General features: G+C 36.1%; 2 protein-coding genes and 1 long non-coding RNA gene across 3 annotated transcripts; all 3 read right to left on the bottom strand.

The window, feature by feature from the left end:
* Positions 1 to 5083: 5083 nt before the first annotated feature.
* On the bottom strand, positions 5084 to 6083 carry LOC124639432 (cell wall protein IFF6-like). Its single transcript, XM_047176789.1, has 2 exons — positions 6057 to 6083; positions 5084 to 5979 (listed from the first exon to the last, which is right to left on the bottom strand). The coding sequence occupies exons 1-2, from the start codon at positions 6081 to 6083 to the stop codon at positions 5242 to 5244; spliced, it is 765 nt and encodes a 254-aa protein (XP_047032745.1). The 3' UTR covers positions 5084 to 5241.
* Positions 6084 to 15586: 9503 nt separating this feature from the next.
* LOC124639433 lies at positions 15587 to 18856 on the bottom strand. The gene is made up of 3 exons (XR_006985467.1): positions 18744 to 18856; positions 16220 to 16728; positions 15587 to 15851 (listed from the first exon to the last, which is right to left on the bottom strand). It is a non-coding gene; the product is annotated as an uncharacterized LOC124639433 (long non-coding RNA).
* A 319-nt stretch (positions 18857 to 19175) lies between these two features.
* LOC124639606 lies at positions 19176 to 19805 on the bottom strand. The gene has a single exon (XM_047177048.1). It carries the CDS (start codon positions 19803 to 19805, stop codon positions 19176 to 19178), a length of 630 nt encoding a protein of 209 aa, XP_047033004.1.
* Positions 19806 to 21965: the final 2160 nt, after the last annotated feature.

Raw genomic sequence — 21965 nt, 5'->3', positions numbered from 1 at the left:
ACGTATCCCGGCCAGTAGTTGCAAATTCTCGAGTGATAGTCGTTGAGTTTATTGCTGTGATTGCTATCCAATGTCAAGAGCAGATATTTTCGTAACGGAGTTTTTCAAAAGCTCTATGTGTAGCTTTTGTTTGTATGTATTAAAAGAATTATATTTCATGTGGTATCGGTTTTATATTTAATTAAGCTGCTTAGGTATTCATCTTCTGCCTAGCTTTTTCTCAACTATGTTGGAGTTGGCTTTCAGTATCACCGGATGCAGCTGTATGCCAGTGTTTTACGTTTTTGTCGAGCTACCTATCTGACCTCCTCAACCCAGTTATCCGGGCCACCTGATGCTGGAAAGACTGGCTTCGGGCGAATGCCAAATGTGTTCAAAAGACTGCCAGGAACCACTAATTACTTGATGAAACTCGAGGATAGCAGTTTCGAAGGTAACTTTGTCTGTTTAATCAGAGCAAATGCATAATATCGAGAGCAACCTACAAATGTGCACTCGGAAATGCAGCCAGCCTGCAGGGCATGTCAAATTAAATTATTAACCTTGTCAGTAAGGTTGATATTAAAATTGTCGTGTTTACATAACTCCGGGAACTCATTTTTGTCAAAATCTCGAACACTAGTTCTGTGGTAATGACTTATTGCACCAAAATCAAAATCAAAATGTCTGGTTTTCCAGTTGTCCTGTGGTTAGATATTTCCATATCATTTGTCGGTGTCTCGTAGCACGGGGAGATGTCTCGACGGCATCGTCGGCATCAAACAACCAGTTTTCAGCAACTTTACAATATTTTGGTAAACGAAAATCTAGCGTTTGTTCCTACATATTTTATTAAGCTGAATAACTTGTTATATCTTACTGTACCAACTAACTAGATACGTAGTTTAGCTCATTATATCTACGACCGTTTGAAAATAAACTACGATTTAACTTTATTTAACCATGCTCCTTCATGCATTAAGCAGTAACGTAAGTAGCAGTACGTAAGTAGTAGTACTTGCCTAACTTTATGATGGTAAAACCAAATAAAGTGTCCTCTAACTTGATATAATTCCGGTGAGACAACTTGCCACCACTTTGATTGCATTGTATAGGAGACTTTATTGACGTTGGAATTCGTAAAAAGCTTAAAAAGAATTGCGTTTCTCAGTAATCGTGAGCTATCGACAACGACTTATCGGGGCAAGCAGATGCATTAGTACCTAGTTACCTATTTTCAATTCCTAGGATTACAGAATATACTTTTTCCTATAGTTAACACACAAATAGACTACGGTGCAACACGACAGACTATATGCTATTGAAGCTTCAATTCAGGAATTTGAAAAAATACTGGTCCACTCTTAGCGTGACCAGAGAGGCTGGCGTGTTCTTTGGTCGAAGAATAAGCATTGACATGCAACGTCGCCGCAGGTCAGTGATGCAAAGGATTATTTTATTATCTACTAGCTTCTGCCAGCGGTTTCACCCGCATCCCGTGGGAACTACTTCTCGTACGTAAAAAGTAGCCTATAGCCTTCCTCGACAAACGGGCTATCTAACACTGAAAGAAATTATCAAATCGGACCAGTAGTTCCTGAGATTAGCGCGTTCAAACAAACAAACAAACTCTTCAGCTTTATAATATTAGTATAGATTCATTTTCACTCCTTGAATAATAATTTAGGCTAAATTTTGCTGGCGGCCTTAAAAAAAAAACTAAAGCTAAATTATTTAGCTTTAGTTTTTTTTTTAAATAATATGTATATTATATAGTCCAGTAGCTAAGTAGGTATATAATTATAAAATGTTATATAAGTGTCATAATATTTTCATTTTTAAACAAATGAAAACATAGATTTTATCAAAGCGTCTCATCATGTCATTTTTCCCAGTCAACAATGATTTTGCATATTTTTATGCATATTTTTAGCACATACACTGTTAATGTGTTCTCTAAGCCTGACTTTTCTAAACTTAAAGTAATAGTGAATAGTGTATACTTACATGCACAACCTAATCATACAGGTAGGAACAGTTCAGAAAACTGTAGCTTACGACTCCCTTAAAACTCTGTATTTATTTAGAACATCTCAAGTATTTTGTTCTAGAAAACTATCTAAACCAGTGGGACAGGGACAAGTCTTATACCCACATAATATATGTATTTCAAAAGTGATTACAACAAAGAAATAAATTTATTAAACCTCGCTCAGGATATAACTGTGCGGATGAAACCGTTAGATATGTTTAAAAAAAAAATGTTATGTTTGCAAAATCTTAGAATTAGAGGAAAATAGGTAATACCTACACTGTCACATTTTATTTGGAGTTCACACAAATTTCCCCTTTACGTCAACAGTGTACGTTTGTATGTGGACTTCTTAGAACGATATTATGATTAACGTCATCCCCGAACAGTTTTCTGGTGTGAACGTGACTGCTTACATCTGCCTAATATCTTCGTGCCCCTGATGAAACATAACGACAAATTGTAATTTTTTTGTACATCTTGTTGTACTCGAACAAAAACTCGTTTTTTGAACAAAAACGTTGATACTCTATAATATTCATCATCTTTGAAATATGTAAGCATACAAATAATACATGCGATGGCACAAAGTTTCGCAAAAAGTCGTTTCGTATTTCAAAGATAAATGAATGAAAAATATATTATTAAAATTGTTTTAAAAATATCTTGTTAATAAAATTCAATGAAATGTAGCTCGGGTTTACAGGCCCCAGATTTCTATATTTATGCTAGACAGATAATATTAATATGTAGAAGATTTAGCGAAAGGTTAACTAGTTAACTAAGACCAGATTACGAGTAGGTATCGTGTATTTACTCGGAGCATGTCAATAACTGGATCTGACATAGGTATTTGTTACGTTGCATCGCAAGGCCGTGCCTATATTGGCATTTTTTTTAACGACGTCAAAAATCATCAAATGACCCCTCCCGCTGTGGGTTAGCAGCGGTGAGGGAGTGTCAGACTCTTACTGATTAAAAACCGTCGTGTTCCGTCGTAGGCCTTTTATGTACCAGGGCCGCGGTATCTCTTTCGAACAACCCGCAGCCCCGGCAGATCACAGAGCACCTTAATTCGTGTTAAATGCTCTTGGCAGCAGCTACAACAAACAACTATCCTTACAAATCTTCTTAAGCCCATAATGTATGATTTGAACTAGTTTCCTCGCGATGTAAATTGTCTTATATCCTGTGATTCTGCGATAACTTCATCAGCTATAAATGAGCGTAAGATCATTTTTCATTTTCAATTAAGGCCGCCAGCAAAAATAAAATGGTGTCGTACTTCCTTCCTTGCCATACACTTGTATCATCCGCAGCACCTTCCGACTGAACACAGCATCATCTGTCTTGTCTCACAAGGTTGGCCATTGAGCGCGCCTTAAGAGGACGAATTGGAAACTTTGGCGCCAAGGATCTCAATTTTTCTCAGTAAATACAAAACGGATCAAAATACAACTTGGTTACCTGAAAGTTCATTATATACACCTTATTTTGTTAGATTTCAAAACATGATTAGGTAACTTTTATAACAGAGAAAAATATATCAAACATACCTCTTCTTAAAAAGAGATTCACATATTATGGGCAAACGGGACCGATTTAAGCCTCTTAACTTTTTTAGTAGTTGTGTATATACATACTCTTTAAAATTGTGGAAGGAATTTTTATCAAATTATCATTTCTAAATAATAAAATTACAAAACCATTTTGTCGCTTACGACTTTTAGTTATAAGCTAGCGCGCCTATTGTAATCCTCGCCCCGCTCAGAGACGCTCCGTTCCCTTTTGGCGCCTTAGATGCGCGTGCCGGTTATGAAATTATTGTTTACCAATTCGTCGCCTTAACGAGAGAGCGGTTGAGATAGCGGACAATATCATAACTCAGGCGGTATTTTTTGTGTTGGACTTTTTAACCGACTAGGCGTCTCCCCGAAAGAAGGTTTTCAAGTTTGTGTGCTTTTGTAAAAACGTGTTATTTAAGTCTCTGATGACACGACAAAACAACTTACATCGTGTTTGGGCTCACATTAGTCAAATTGACGACAACCGAAATCCTCTAAAAACACAAACGCTCTAAGTTTTAAATAAATGAATCTAAGTTCTATAAGTCGACACATACAGTACCTAGTAAACAGAGCTATAACATCTAGACACAGACTTAAGAGTTACCAGTGCTTTTAGGAGTTTATTTTTATTTAATTACGAAGAGCATAAAACTATGTTCTGACGACGTCTATTTTGGTCAGGTCTGCTTGCTAATTTAAATTATACATTATATATTAGTCCATTAACAAATAGGTTATTTGAATATTCTAGAGTTTATATAACGGTGAGCCCAAAAACGTGCAAGTTATAAGATAAATACTAAATTCTGGTGTATATCTATACTAATATTATAAAGAGGAAAACTTTGTTTGTCTGTTTGTTTGTTTGGTTGTAATGAATAGGGTCAAAAACTACTGGACAGTTTTTAAAAATTCTTTCACCATTCGAAAGCTACATTATACACGAGTAACGTAGGCTATATTGTATCCCGGTGCGGGCAGTAGTTACCACGGGACGCGGGTGAAACCGCGGGAAAACGGCTAGTTAGGTATTATACGCATCTATTGTAGTTAAACTCATTATGTTAATAAACAATGATGGAGTAACAAAAGCACTTTACACAGCTGATCGTAGCTGCAGCAGAAATGATAAAAGAAATAACATTGTTAATTATAATAATTTAAAAACATATATTCATGATTGGAGATGAGTAAAGTTATACATATACTTATAAATAGGTATCTCTTTCAGATTTGGGTGATTATTTGTATCTGTAACCACTCCTCAGAGAACGCTCATGCTATAAGAAATATAGCAGTGTAAGTATTTACTTATTACTTAATTTATTGAATGGTTTACCGACGGTTTCAAGCATCATTATAAATTTGTGATTTCCAATTGATATCCTGAATGAACTAAGGAATCCTCATCAGGATGTATATAACGTAGTACCTATGCAAACATTGCAGTGTGGATTGGATATTTATCCCTCTGAGTATGCTTCGTAAAAATGAACCCAACGGATAAGAATAAAATATTATATTTAATTGTAATTACACAAAATACAATAAGTTTTTATCGACGTATCAACTGCTTCTTCAAATCTGCGCTACTGAACCTATTCTTGTGAAAAAAATATTCTGTTAATAGATCACATAGACTGACCAAATATAAAAGTCTAGCTAAATTCCGAAAAGACCGAGTAATCTTACTAAGGAATCGGGACTATCAACATCATCAGTATTGTCGATGGGGACGCCCAATTCGTTTAATACTTTTGCAGCCACTGCAGGCAGTGGCTCGTCATCGACTGCATCAGCTAATTGACTGGACAGCGAAGGTGAAGCCGTGCTCGAAGCTGGGGGTGATGAAGATGCGTCTTTCTTAGCTGCAGTCGGATCTGTCGTCGCTGAAGCTGGTTCGGCTGTTGTTGAAGTTGGTTCGGCCATAGCTGAAGTCGGTCCTTCCGTCGATGATGTGGGGTTTTCCGTCGATGTGTTCGGATTGTCTGTTGATGTAGACTCTTGTCCCGCTGTCGAAGTTGGGCTTTCTGTCGATGAAGACTCTAGTCCCGCTGTTGAAGTCGGGCTTTCTGTTGATGAAGTCTGTTCTCCCGTTCCCGTTGTTGATGTTGGGTTTTCCGATGATGATGTCAGTGATCCCAATATTGAATTTGGGTTTTTTGTCAAAGACGCCAGGACTCCCGTCAATGAACTTGGTAATTCTGTCGATAATGTCAATTCTTCTGTTTCAGTGGTCGGCTCTTCCGTTATTGAATTTATTGCATTAATAAATTCATTTATAACTTGTACTACTTTGTTAAAGTTTGGGGCTGGCGATGCGTTGATTGACGTAATTCCTGGTAACAGAACAACCAGGGTTCCTAAGAATGCCTGCGAGTAGCCAACACTGGCTAGTACCTGTTGGTACAAAACAAAATTTAAAGTTCAAGTTAAAGGTTTAACAAATATGACTAGTGATATAAAACAGTTCTAACCAGGATAGTCGTGGACACGGTCTTCATAGCGGCTGCTTTCCAAGATTATTTAAATAATATAATACTTATGAAACAGCTGCCTTATTCCTTATATAGGTGCAAATGTTTGTGTTTACTAGCTGATTGCCTTACAAAATATATTTATATGAACAAATAAAGAGGTAAATAAATATGACAGAAGTGTATAAATACATGTATTCAGTGCTTACGTGGGTAGCTAATTATTTGATTAAAATGTATTATGTTTGAGTTATTCATCAGCAGGTTTCTGTGGAAACAGATGTTTGTTGTAATGCCTGAAGTGATAGATGTAGTCATCAGCCTGGAATGTGAGTCACTTGATGCACCGGTAACAACTGGCTTGAATCTGCTGACTTTCGTTACGGATATTTGCAAGGATACATTGTGGTGTGCGTAGAAGGTGGGCCTCCATTCTTTGCTAGTCAGTAGGTTGACGAGATGTCTCTCTCAAAACAAAAATAGCTGTAGATATTTAAAGAAAATTCAGCTTTATTATCGAATCTCTCTATGGCTTTAAGATTGGCTGTAAGAGAACACAATTCTAGGTTTAGCTCGCCATTGTACATAAACTGTCTGTATTCTTTCTATATATTTATTGTTAAGTGTGCAATAAAGAATAATAAAAAAAAAAACATCCACGCCACGGGCTTATCCATCATGTTGGCTTCATAACAGAAATAAGTCACGGTCAAAAAATTAACAGTTTAAAATTTTCTATAAACAATATTTTCCGAAACTTCCGCATTGGTCTCCTTTTTAGTAGAGTTAAAGGAAAACAAATCAAAAATCAAAATCGTTTATTTTGCAAAGAATATGGGTACAAAATAAGATGTTAGATTTATACATAGTTCCAACACATTCTACCTTACGGCATGCAAAAGAAAAAGAACAAGTTTTATTAGATACTATACAAACAAATAAAAATTTATTAAAAGGCAACAATTACTTAAATTATAATAGAAAACAATATATATAACATTATTATAGACTATCGTCATTCAGAAAATCTTGAATTGAGTAATAGCATTTATCTATAAGTAGTGACGATAGCCTCTTTTTGAATAGACCTAAAGTCAGTTCTTTGTAGGCTTGGGGTATTTTATTATAGATGACAGGGCCCATTGTCAGAAAGCTTTTCTTTAATAACGCTGGTTTGCATGTACCTGTAAACATTCGATTTTTAGGGTTCCGTACCTCGAAAGGAAAAAACGGAACCCTTATAGGATCACTTTGTTGTCCGTCTGTCTGTCTGTCTGTCTGTCTGTCTGTCAAGACCCTTTATCTTAAGAACGCGTGAACGTATCAAGCTGAAATTCACATGAAATACTCGGGTCTATTGTCCCTTTAAGCTGTGAAAATATCAAACTTCTAAGCCAAGCCAATCAAAAGATACAACCGATTATGTCGATATTTTCAACAAATTTTCGACACTCGCAAAGGAATCAAAACCTACAGGGTACTTCCCGTAAACTCAGAATCTTGAAATTTGACATGAAGCATTGTCATATAATGCAAATATAGGAAAAATTGCGAAAATCACATTTTTTTTGTTATATTATATAATAAAAATATTTTAATGAAATGAAACTTACTACCTTATTTCTCACGAACGAATAAAGGTACCAAATTGAAATTTATACCAAATACCTAGGTCTATTGTCCCTTTAAGCAATGAAAAAATCAAACTTCTAAGTTAACGCGATCAAAAGATACAGCAGTTTTACCGACACCTTAGACGAATTTCCGTCACACGCTAGGGAATCAAAACCTACAAGGTACTTCCCGTGAACTCAGAATCTTGAAATTCGGCACGAAGCAACGTTATATAGTACAGATAAAGGAAAAATTACGAAAATGATAAATTTGAAGTTACATAAAATATTAAAATAATATTATTTTGGCTTACATGACATAAAATATATTTTTTTAATAATTATAAACTTACCTAACTACCTTTTTCACATGAACGCGTAGAGATATTAAAGTTTTGATAAAAAGTGAAATTCATATCAAACACTTCTTAAATATAATGGCCTCTAAACTGTGAAAAATTTTAAATCATTCAAAGGTCATTGGGCACCTTAGTATGGAAACCATACCCACGGCGGATACGAACGAAATATAGCACAGTATAATGATAAAGGCTCTGATTTACTATGGCATTAGTCGCATCAATGTGAACCATGGGAATCTAAAGAAAATCAGGTGAAAACATCAAATATTTTCCTCATTTCAATGGGGAATTTAAACGACCACGTTTGACGGATTTGAGAAATCATTTCTTTGTAGTGAAAGAGTATACTCGCCGTTTATTTCCATTGTCATCAGGTCAGGATCTGATGATGGAAATCCTGAGAAATCGAGGGCAACTATCAGAAATTGTAGGCATGCATAGGATTTAAACTTGATTCTCAGATGTATGTCTGGTGATACTATCAAACAGTGAAGGTTTAGAGCTTACCTGATGATGGAGACGTGAGAAAGTCGAGAGAACTCCTTAACGGTATGTTTTTAGTTACGTCTTGTTTATATTATTCGTATTGACGAGAACTTTTCACAAAAGTTAAAAATAAAAACTTTTTACAAAAAAAAAACAACTTCTAAAAACAACAAGAAAACTGTTTATATGCATCGGTCTAGATCTCGGTGGTTAAATAAATATAGATGCATCCTCTAGACACCGACTTCTAGACCGATGCACCTAACATCTTTTTAATTTCTTTCTTGCTTTTGTTTTCTTGTTGCTTTTTTATATGTTTGAAGTTGGATTTGTTTGTAAAATGCTACAAAATAAAGCCGACTTTATAAAACAAAGAAAGGGACAGAATACTTTTGTCAAGGCTCTAGAAACGTAAAGCCAGCAGCCCCGAATCCTACTCTCTAGAGGTCGTTGTTACAATTCGACAGCTACAAGTCGTCAGGCGGTTTCGAAAAAAACCTGAAACTGGGGCTCGTTAGGTGATTAATCCCTCAAAAATAAAAGATCCCATTCCTGCAATGGCTGCTTTAACCCAAGTTAGTAGTGAATTCTCGTCACCTAAAATAAAATAAGCTCCAACACAAGGTTACGTTATAAATTGTAAAGGAGTTCCCATAACTATATCTGATCTTTGCTATCGATCCCACAATGGCAGTCAAACCTATCTATGTGGAAAGTCTTCGCCAATACGAATAAAATAAACCCAAACACGTGGTAGTTGCAACATACCGTTCAGGAGTTCCCTCGACTCTCTGTAGTCTCCATAATCAAATCAGATCCAAACCTTCACTGTTTACCAGTACCCTCAAAAATACACTCACATGTCTGGTTATGACTCAATGCGTGCCTACAATATTCAAGAGTTGCCCTCGATTTCTCAGGGTTTCCAGATCCTCACCAGATCCTGGTCATCCGAATTGGCATCTTCCTTCTTTATGAAAATTCTTTAACAATAAAAACTAGCATTGCAACCTGTACAATCCTCTGAAACTGCTTGTCTTTTATATTTTTCAAACGATCCTGGACATTCGTCTCCATGGAATTTTAATAAAATATTATATTCAAAGAAACGTCATACCATTCTCCACGATTTAAAACTACTTTGATTCATGTCCGCCACTTTTTACAAAGCGGGTCAGATATGCCCAATGACCTTTAAGACATAATTAGTTATTTTCAATCAAATTTCTGAATGATGACTATAAAATGTTGTATACAAGGTGTTGATTTGCATTTGTGCCATACTTCAGGAGGAGGACAAAAAATACGTAAATAATCGATTGGAATTACAGTAGACGGGAAATAGCTAATATGCACTGCTTTTTTTGTCATTATAATGTCGTAGTATTTCAGAACTAATCCAATTTTATGAATGAAATTAATGAATAATCGTTGCGTATGCTTTGTGTTTGCGTTTGTGTGAGGGAGGAGCACGGTTTTGAGGCCAGTAACATACGCGCCGAGTTTGAAAACGGGTAGTTGACGTTGACGAATTTCGGGAAAAAAATTAAAATCAAAACTTTTCGTACCAATTTTTTTGTTGATTTGGGTTGAGAATCATTAGTATAATTACGTCCTTGACTATGGCACGCATGCAAATCAACAGCTTGTATAAATAACTTTAATAAAATAACTTTTACAAGGTACTGGCCTACTATTTTAGTTATATTATAAAATAAAAAATATTAACTATTTTGACTCTCACGAAATTACCATAACTAAGATTGTTCTAAACTTAACGGTTGGCGCGAAACTCACTTTTTATCTATACAGGATTTGTACGGAACCCTCGCTGCGCGAGTCCGACTCGCACTTGGCCGGTTTTTATATTGTGATCTAACTAATCCCGGACGTGTTCTAATATCGTCCAAACCAGGTTTCTTTAAGAGAATAAGAAGAAGTGTAGATTTTTACATATCAGATAATATGATGGTGCATTAATTGGGGTGCTTTATAAGGATCGATCTCAGTGGCGTGCACTCGGAGAGGCCTACGTCCAGCAGTGGACTGCGATAGGCTGATGATGATGATAAAGATTTTGGTTCATATCTAAGTTAGAAGATCTCTACAGCAAGGTTATATCTTGGCCAACATTTCAGGAACTTAGACAAGTTTAAAGGCCCTTAACCTTGCTTCTGGGAACTTCTACTAGTTCCTTCTAGATAAACAGTAGTAAATCACACACCCCTTGTGTTATTAGTTGGATTGCCATGTGAGATAGAGTCTGACTGTGACATCTAAGCTCATTAACGAATGAACCGATTTGGACGCAGTAGATGTTTTTTTTTTGTGTTCAGTTTCTATTGGTTTATATTGGTGTTTTTTTAGCGCGCCTGTTCAAATATTCATTTCAAACTTACTCGGCGACGCGTATTGAAGTAGGTGCACGCACAGTAGCATCGTCATGCGTTGCTTACCCATGTGGTTTGAGTTGTTCAAAGCTTATTGTTATTGGCTTTTCTTATGGAAATCAATAAAATAGAAGACCTGCGCTCACTTGTGACCTGATTCTGATATTTGTAAAGCATGTTATACGGGGCACTGACAGTGCCCTATGTATTGTAATGCAGATTTTCCTACTTAAACTAGTCTGATTGTGACGTATTTACCAATAGTAGCAAAATGAGTGGTATCGTGAGGTGTTATCTAGACACACAGCAGTGTGTCCGCCAAGTTCGAGCAAAAAAAGCGACACACCGGCCGTAGGTTATATTAAACGAACCATTTCAGGCCAAATTCGACCCCCCTATAACTCAAAATCTATTTTATTTACGCATATCCAATTTCTAGTATCTGTTGAGACTCCCTCACTTATCTAAAACACAAAATTTCATTAATATACCTATTGTAAGTCTTGAGATATTGACGTCAGAAAATCGCAATTTTTACTATACACTCACTGACTGACTGACTCACTTTATCATGTGTTGAACTGGAGCAGTTTGTTATAATTTGTGTATACAGGCCTCCTTCAGGTGATTTTAACACTTTTGAATCAGTAATGGAAAATTCTCTCTCTAAACTTAATTCCACTAGTAAATCACTTTTAGTTTGCGGTGACTTCAATGTTAATATTTTAGAATCATCTTCTTTAACTACAAGGTTGCTAAACTTATTTAAATCATTTAACTTAGTAAATTTATTTCTAGAACCAACTCGAATTACGGCAACCTCGTCAACCTGTTTAGATAATATATTTACTAATTGTAGCGCCACAGAGACTCTGATTACCAATGGCCTAACTTCCGATCATTGTGGTCAACTGGCGCGGTTTCCTGATAAAAAGAATAAAATCCAGCGGGAAATAACATGTCGGCCCTTAACAACCAGTCGTTTTAATAGTTTTAAAAATAATATTAACGCGAAACTAGACAATGAAAAACAATATACAATATATATAATATATTTGAAATATTAAATAAAAACAATCCCCATTTAATGTAGGGAGCACTATTTGATATAATAAAATACGAATTTAATTCTAGTTTTAAAACCAAAACGCTCGTACTAAAAGAAACGGCTAACTTCAATGAGTGGACTACCCCCGGCATTTACAAGAGTAGAGCTAAGCTGTATGAGTTGTATGAAATGAAAAATTATAATTTTGATGAAAATTTTATTAGATTTGTTAGGAATTATTCTAAATTGTTTAAAAAAGTTTGTCATGCGGCAAAATCAATGTACCTATTTCAGTAATAAAATTAAGAATAGTAAGAGTATAATAAAAAAAATTTTAATAAAAAATTATATACTTGATTCATTGCGTTTAGTAGGTTTATAACAAGGTGTGTGAAAACTTGCCAAGTACCATCATTAAAAATTAACTATTTTTAACTGAGGCATGTGTATGGAACTTGGTACTTATTCAGATCTCACTTCTTTTATAGGCGAAGCATTCCCATATTATCGAACTTGGCAGCCTTTCACATTTTTGTTTTGGGTGGGATATCTTCTTTGTGTACCTATATAAACACAGAAAGGAGGACTATATCTAATTATAATATCTAGCTGTTGTGTTTCGACGAAGTCTTAGTATGGTTCCCCGTATTTCGATTTCATACCACGTTCACTCCCACTAGTCAGAGTTAGTTAGTAGGTATACAGGGGTTTCGTGCGCATCGAGCAAACGACGACATCGCATTCAAGGAAACATTATTAATTATCCACATTTATGATACTTCTTTAGAAGGTCTATCTGAGTCGAAGATATATCTACTGCAGTGCCATTTTATTATAGTGCCATAATACATTAACACCATGATAGTAGGACATCTTACTAAAATGTCAAAGTAGGTACTAAGTTTAGGTTCAGGTTGCGGAAAGTACAGACAACGAACATACAAACACGAATTATTTTTATTATTTTATTTCACTGAATAAAAATAAATGAATCCATTATCAGATCAAATGGAGCCTGACAGAAGTTTTTGTAGGAACTGAATGACGTCGTCCTTATATTTTTGGTCTACTTTTTCCAGCACTGGTTGGAACAAAGAAAGCAGCAGGTTGACGGTGCAGGGCACAGGGTCCGCGGCTTCCGACATCATCACACATACCACCTGCAACAATATGGTGCACACGTCAAAAATACATCAATGTTTTAAAAATTACAACCAATTTTTTTGCAATCGGTGATGAATACATAGAAAGTCTTCAAAGCCATCTATATCGTAGCTAACAATACTATTTAAACACTGATACTGATTGTGAAGCCTTTTCACAAGTAATGATGGCAGCTTTCTGAGGAAATAATTGAATCACATGCAGCGACATCGCTACCTCATCACCCAGTTACCTGGTGACATTATGCCCCCTAGTTCAATATGTTCATTGGGCTCCTCGATTCTTTATCCAGCTTGTGACGAATAACAAAAACTTTGACAGTTTTTAGTGTGAAAAGAAGAGGCAACAATACTTTTGGCATTGTCATGATAGCTCATACACTGAGCACTTTAGCATGGCTTTATAGTTTCACCAGTTTAGCTACCAGTAGGTGCTGTTACTCACCAGTAGTATGAGACACAGAGTCCTCATGTTGTGCTGCAAGCTACTGAACTGCTGAGTATGCAGTGATGCACCACACAAGTGCACCTTATATACTAGCACATACTTGTTTACTGCACTTTTTAATTGTTTAAATGAACAATATTGCCATACAATACTCCACGTGTTTTTCATTAGATACAAAGAAATGTAGATCAATACAAAAATACTTGTTATTGTAAAACAAAAATTTTTATTTAATCCATATGGATGACATTGTCATATAATTAAATACACTATACGGACATATTTTCTATTGTGTACCTATTTATTTATTTGTACGGAGCCAATCTAAAACCGTAGCAAATTGTTCCCTCAAGAATTACAGCGCTCGTCCGGAAGTAAAGACGACGTGAATTACGCTTAGAATATTATAACAATTTTTCTACAAAGAATGTTCCTGAACTATTTAGAAACTTACATAGTTTTAATAATAGAATACCTACCTATAGAATTCTTCTGAAGGATCCAATCCCAGTGAGTAGAGTGGGTAATTGAATAGTTAGTTCTTCTATCTCGGATAGTTAGCAGACAAGTTTTCTTCGGCCTCTGATTCCAAACTTTAAGAGTACTCAGCTAATTTTATATCGGCTGATAGTTGGTTTGGGCTCAAATCAGTATGAAGATGAATGGTAGTACGCACATAACAAAGACCAGGCATTTATCAGGAATTAAACCGACTGAAAACTTTGATTGAAATCAAAATTTCCTTTAAAGAATTGCCAACCCTCGACTCAACTGTTTAGCATGCAGTTTACGGGAGGGCTAAATTGAACATTATCGTGCATCGGAGAGCACGTGAATGTCGGTCCTCAGCCTGATCGTTCTCCGGTCGTGTTTGATTGCCGGCCTATCGCGCTATGAGAGTGATGGAATAGAGAGTGCACTTTTGCACTATGCCTAATATTATGTCCTGCGCAGCTGACTGATCTCCTTATATGAGAACAGCCGCCGTTGCTTTATAACTGAATTTTCAGAAAGGTAGAAGAAACCCAGAGAAATCGAAAACAACTTTTGAAAGTTTTTACTGTAGGCATGCATACAGTAAAAACTTTTCACTTAGGTGTTTATCTGAAGCAATTCCTTTTGGGTGCATCCGTTAAGAAGTAGGTGTCAAAGTCAAAGCTTTTTATTTTATGGTACAAAGCTGTTAGATTCCCAGCTCGTAAAGCGTACATAAATTACATTATGCAATAAGTAGGCGAAATCGATGTAGAAGCATCGATCATTAGCTATATGCAAAGTCACATTAATAACTCGAAGTAATAAGTCTGACTAAACCTGTAATAAATAATAATTACACAATAATTCTAACTAAAACTTTCGTGTAAATATTCTGGCATTGAATAACAAGCCTTAGCTATCTATCAAAAATTCTCGCACTTTTTTCTGAAAATCGTTTTCATAATGTTTACAGGTGATTTTTGTATATTCCAGTGGACATGATAAAATTACAAAAATGGCTACCTCATAAATAAGGAAATGTCATCATTTTTTAATTCTTTAAATAATGCTTATATGAGTCTGGTATATTTGCTATATATAGCACGAACACATTTTTTTTTTGTGTTTTAAATATATAATTTGCATTTGTGGCATAAAATACGACACCATTTTTGTAAGAATAGATGCCCCAACGCACGGTATGCTGTTAGTACCACAGATGGATCCACTACTCTAGCTAATTTGAATAATTCATATATTGGTTCAACTTTTTACATATGGTGTCGATGAGAGTTTGCCATTTCATCTCTTCAATTTGTGACTCTTTATTAAACTTACTATATTTAGGGTGTCTAGTGGATGCAGCTTTGTTTATTTCGCTCCCGACTTTCTCTTGTACAAAGTTTCCTTAACCTTGCTTTTACTCTCATTAGTTAGGTGACCAGTCAAAAATATGGGATACATGTAGATTTATATTTATTTTCATTTTATGTACACACACATCATAAGAAGTAACATTTATGTAGTTAAGTAAAAAAAAACATTTTTGTCTCAAATGAATACTTTATTACAGTTCATACATTTATTACAGCACAGATAGGTAATTATTATGGAAATACATAGTGCGAACAAGATTGCATTCAACCTTTGATTTAAATAGCAAATATTTTATCCAATATGTCTGTAGCAATTAAAAGTGGAAAGTTCCTTAATACATAGCTCTTGAGATTCTTGTACATCTCCTGTGTGAGGCCGCACTTGTCTATGCTGCCCTGCGCGCGCGCACACTGCCATACACACGCCACTACCTGGAACAACATTAACATTAAAGTATCGTCAGCCCTTTTCACATATAGGTACCGTGTCTCTGCAAATAAAGGTTCTTATTCTTCTTATTCTCATAAGTACACTTTAGACATAAGCCTCTGTCAACGAGTGCCTTATTTCCACTGGGTACATGAAAGCCCACAAAGCCCGCATAAATTGACAACCTTAGTACGATCACCAAAAGTACCACCTAAAAAACCATCTCCAAGACCATCTTAATAGACGAGCGCTAGTTTATCTCATCACGAACATGGTTCAAATGTCGGACCGAATAGGCAACATTGACAAACAATAATGTCTACTGGTTTGTTTGTGAGAACTATCGTGATCATAATACGTTGTCACTTACAAGGATGATAAGGCAAAGAGTTCTCATGATGTCGCTGGTGTTACTGAGTTGCTGAGCAGTTACTGCAGTCTATATACCAGCCAGACTGTTTACTGCAATATTGTGGAGCTGTGCAAATATTAGCACAATGCATTCACTTTGCTACAGATATTTTATTGTACCCAACCTAACATCTGTTTGTATTGTTTTTTGTTTTCAATTTTATTGCAATAAATATGCTACTTTATAAATAAAATTGTTTATTAGTTTTTCAAAAGATCAGGTGCATTAATATACATAGACTTTATTATTGTCACAGGTTTACGTTTACTGTTATTACTATAAACAAGCTTTCAATTTTCCACTATAAAGTGAGTGTAGTATGGTCCAAGAAAAACTCTTCCTAGTAGTGGTGCTATGATGTCAGATAGATAATCATCCAGTTGTTTGTATTTCTCTCCGCTGAGGCTGCACTTCTCCAAGATTCGCAGTTGCTGCACCTCCGTCGACTGCGACAAACACGCCAGTAGCTGGAATGGTCAATGACATGCATACAATATTTATATTGGTTTTGTTTAAAAACTGTTGGATTAAGAGACCTTGTGGTGAGGAGAGGTGTACCCTGATTCAGGGTACACCACCTCTACTCTCTTCATGGTCCATGAAGACGGAGACAGGTCTTGGTACGTCTAATCCGGTAGCGAAACGTAATTCTCGCGGGTAGAGGACTAAGCCGCGAGTGAAATCTCATTTAAACTGTAATCTATCGATCCAACTAGTGGAGCAATAGTTCTCGTCATCACACAGTTTAGCCGGTAAATGTCGGACATAACTGGCATGACAATTGCAAAACAGTAATTAATACTAGACCTTGAACATAATATGTTTATTTATTTATTTAATAGTTCATGTACACAGATACACACACAGAATACAGAAAAGAAGAAAGATAGAACACATAGTACATAGGCACAGCTTATTTCAAGAGAAATTTCTTCCAGCAGGCCCGTTATGGGAGAGTTAGAATAAGAAGAGATGCAGATAGTGTGTAAAAAAGAAAGAAGCTATAACTAAAAATAATTACTAACATTAACCTAAATACATATGTAATATATATGTTACCGTAAGATTACAAATATCGTTAGATTACAATCTATCTCGAGAGATTGTAAACTGTCGAATTATTGTGAACCGTAACATCTGATTGCAATTTAACGCATTATTTTTCGCTATATTATAATCTATCGATGAGAAATTGGCAAATTGTCAACTGTCCGAAAGCTCTCTCTGATTGGTCAGTCTTTTTGTAAGATCGACCAATCACGACCAGCCGTTCTGTTCCCATGGAGTTCCCGTAGAGTTAGGAATGAAATAGAGGTGTCAGTTAAATAAAATAAATGCTCTTCAAAAATTCTTCAAGTATTAAATTTATATAAAAATAACTCTTATAAAAATACAGTTAGGTATTTTGTCTTCAAATACAAACTAATATTTAAAAATAAAATAAAAGGGGTGCTAATTAAACAGGCTTCTTTTTAATATCATTATTCGCCCCCAAAAATGTATGTCGCCTTCTAAATTACTAAGTCAGCCACAATTAATAAAGCGTCGAGCATCTAAATAATACTATCTTAGCCACGAGTTATCTTCCACTCTAAATACAACTCAGCATGATGGTTATGTTTTTGCATCTAAATTTGTAGCATGCATTCTAACAGTAAACTTCTTAAATACTATTAAATGACATCATAAAAATATTTATTTACCTTCTAATTTTTTAACTCGTACCTACTGAGTTTTTTGTTTAAAATATAACACATCCCATATTAATTGACCCAGCATGGAAGTAAGCATGCAACATGCAGCAAGCATAACTTCTGTCACGGCTCCGGCGCTGCGGGGCTCCGGCGGTCCCATGCGAGCTTATCGTCGCAGATGGTTTTCACGCTCACCACCGCAGCTGCGCCTCAGCTCGCAGGCCGCCTCGCCCCTCCGCGCCTACGCGGTTTTGAATTGCACTCTAGGGGTAGGGCAGACAAGACTACGTGGAGTCGGTTTTGCAGCGATTCGTTTTCGTCACTAACTTCAATTTTTAATACAATTTTTAATTGTGTGTAATTTGAGTCTTAAAAATTAAGTACAATTTTTGATTTTATAAAAAATTAAACCGTCACTTATTTTTGCACGTCAAAGAGCTGTGACACCGGGAGTTGCAAAGAACATTGTCTTTTTTGACGTTCTACCAATCAGCGCGCAAGATGCATTCCGTTCTACGCCAGTTGACAATTTGACCGCTCTACATCGCTCTCGATCTTACAAAAAGACTGACCAATCAGGGAGAGCTTTCGGACAGTTGACAATTTGACAATTTCTCATCGATAGATTATAATATAGCGAAAAATAATGCGTTAAATTGCAATCAGGTGTTACGGTTTACAATAATTCGACAGTTTACAATCTCTCGAGATAGATTGTAATCTAACGATGTTTGTAATCTTACGGTAACATATATAAATAAATAAATATACTATATGTTGTCACTTACAAGGATGATCAGTGCGAGAGTCCTCATGATGTCGCTAGTGCTACTAACTTGCTAAGCAGTCACTGCCCTCTATATACCGCTCTGTGTGTTTACTGCAATATTGTGCAAATATTGCCACGACTATAGTATGGCCATAACCGCTGTGCACTCCCTGAGGTATGCAAGGCGAGGTGGGAGCCGAGGAAAAAAGAGCATAAGTTCACATGAGATCAATACACGTCAGACAAATCTGACGATATCAGTTTACATTTCTAAGGCAAGACTTTTGGCGGAGCGGTGGTCGGAATCTACATTATGCTCGATATTGTACTAAAATACCTAGGCAGTTGATGAATGAGAACTAAAGCTAAAATTCAAATCAGGATTTGTTTTCTCGAAAATTTACTATAATTACAAACAAATAGATATATGTAGAAAGTATAAAAAGTAAAGTTATTCCGACATAGATTCTGTTTCAACTTCATCTTCGATTTCGTCATCATCTTCATCGTCCGTATCGCCATTGGAACTTGAATCAGAATCTTGCAAATTTATTATGAATGAATCGATAATATTATCGAACCTAAAATCACGATTCCAGTAATCATTTTCATTTTTCTGGACATGATCATCGCATTTCTGCCATTTTTCTGCCGTGAATTCCGAAAACAATTTATCCAATACAATCATCTTTTCGTCTAGAGAAGAATTCATATAGTTTTGGGCTATGTTATTTTTGACATCAGCCCAGACCAACTCAATTGGATTTAAATCTGGATGGTATGGTGGTAAACGCAGAACAGTGTGTCCACGGGCTTTCAGGAGTTCGTCGATTCTATACACGGGTTCTTTTTGTGTACTTGTGATAAGAAGTAGCAGTTGAGCCTTTGTCATGGTTCCTGAAAATTCTACATTATGGCGTAGCAACCAGTCTTGCATTTCTTTTTTGAGGCTTGATATAGTTGGCTTCTTCTCAACCTGAACGCTATGGTAAGACGCGTTGTCCATTACAACAACAGAATTTGGCAGCAACTTATCTTTTAACTTTTCATCTACCCACTTATAAAAAGTAGGCCCGTTCATATCTCCATGATAGTCGCCAGTTTTAGCATCTGATTTGAATATAGTCAATGCATCATCCACCAAGCCATTTCGACTCCCAGCGTGGAGAATTACCAATCGCCGTCCTTTCCCAATATCAGCATGAATTCCGGATTCTGAAGATGATTGCCAACATTTACTGGCATGGTGACTGGCATTGATGTATGTTTCATCAAGAAAATATATGTTGCGGTTTTGCGTCCTGTAATTTCTGATTTGTGTAAGGTATTTTTTCCGCCACACTGTAATGTTAGGCTGCTCAATAAGGAGCAGTCTCTTTGATTTGCATTTTTTGTAACGATAGCCCATTTTGTGTAAAAGCATTCTTAAATATTCTCGTCCACAATTCAAGATGCCATCCTGCCTCAAACTTGATAGCAACTTACGGACACTTGGTATTTTTTTTTCGACCTCGTAAAACTGATGAATTTTTCTTCTTATAACTCCAGGGTCAAAATCATCCACAACGTGTTTTTTCTTTATAATTTTTGTTTTTTTCGGCGATTGAAACTTTAAACGGCTTGAATTTTCTATAGATAAATGACCCGCAGAAATTACATTATGCACGGTTCTTTTAGAGTACCCCGTAGCCTCTGCAACAATTTTGGCAATATTTGCATCACTTTTGAATTCAAAGCTTTCTCTGTCTGCTTTTCTTTTCTTAAAATATTCAGCCACTTTAAAAATTATGGTTTTTACATCACGAGATAACGCACGACCCATCTTTGAATTTTTAACTCATGTGCATCTGACATTGACGGTCCGATACCATTGACACTACCTGCCACCACGATCGTTGACGGCGGGCTGACAGAGCTAGTGATGATGGGTAGCTATTCCAATAAATAGCCAAACAGCGGCTACTAAAAAAATAAGGGAAATTATAAGTCTAGCCACAAAAATTTTTATTGGACACATGACTAAACTTCTAATTTTATAACTAAGCAACGGGGAAATGGACATAGCCTCTAATAAACTAATTCGTCTTTTTTACAACGCCAACTAAATATTCTATAGAAAGCTTCAGGTAAGGGTCATCAACTATTGTGACTTGTCCATCTTATTTACACATTGTCATCTAATTTACTAACTCGGCCTCGTTTTTAGCATATTGCCGTTTATAACCTTCAATTAAAAAACATTGTATTAAAAATTGAAGTTAGTGATGAAAACGAATCGCTGCAAAACCGACTCCACATAGTCTTGTCTGCCCTACCCCTAGAGTGCAATTCAAAACCGCCTAGGCGCGGAGGGGCGAGGGTGCCGGCTAGCAAGCCGAAGCTGCGGTGATGAGCGTGAAAACCATCTGCGACGATAAGCTCGCATGGGACCGCAGGAGCCCCGCAGCACCGGAGCCGTGACAGAAGCCATGCTTGCTGCATGTTGCATGCTTATATTTTAAACGTACTGAGTTAAAAAATTAGAAGCTAAATAAATATATTTTATGATGACATTTAGGTTATAATATTTTAGAAGTTTACTGTTAGAATGCATGCAAAAAAAGATGCAAAAAAATAACCATTATACTGAGTTGTATTTAGAGTGGTTTACTTAGAAGATAACGAGTGGCTGAGATAGTATTATTTAGAGGTTCGTTAATTGTGGTAGACTTAGCGAGTGCTTACTTCATATTCGTATCACACGTCTCTTTCTCACAATAGTCACAAAATAGGTTTAGAGAACGGTCCCCTCGTTGGTCTTATTTTTTTTATTTTCAAAAGATTATAATATAAAATAAAAATAATGATGAACTAAATTATGGCATTAATATATTATTATCATATCATCCGAACTTGTTGCGGCTGTTAGGATCGAACTCGGATGCCAAGGACAGTTAGTTGAGCGTTATTCAATTCAAGTCCTGCTTAGCTAGCTAATGCGTCGCCAGGTAACGCTAGTCGTAAGCCATTTTTGTTCAATAACCAAGTAGCTGAAATCAATGAAGTAGCTGGCTATTCCACTACAAATAGCCGGCTGGTTAAGTTATTGAATTTTCGGCTAGTTACCCATCTCTAGATAGAGCGCGTCACCCTCCGTCACCCCTCCGTCTCTCCGCGCGCATACCTCAGGGAGTGCACAGCGGTTATGGCCATACTATAGGTATATTCATTTTGTGTCCATTTATAGCATTAATTACTTATG

The sequence above is a fragment of the Helicoverpa zea genome, chromosome 19 (genome assembly GCF_022581195.2).
Source record: "Helicoverpa zea isolate HzStark_Cry1AcR chromosome 19, ilHelZeax1.1, whole genome shotgun sequence".
Lineage (NCBI taxonomy): Eukaryota > Metazoa > Arthropoda > Insecta > Lepidoptera > Noctuidae > Helicoverpa > Helicoverpa zea.
This window is presented reverse-complemented; position numbering and strand designations above follow the sequence as displayed.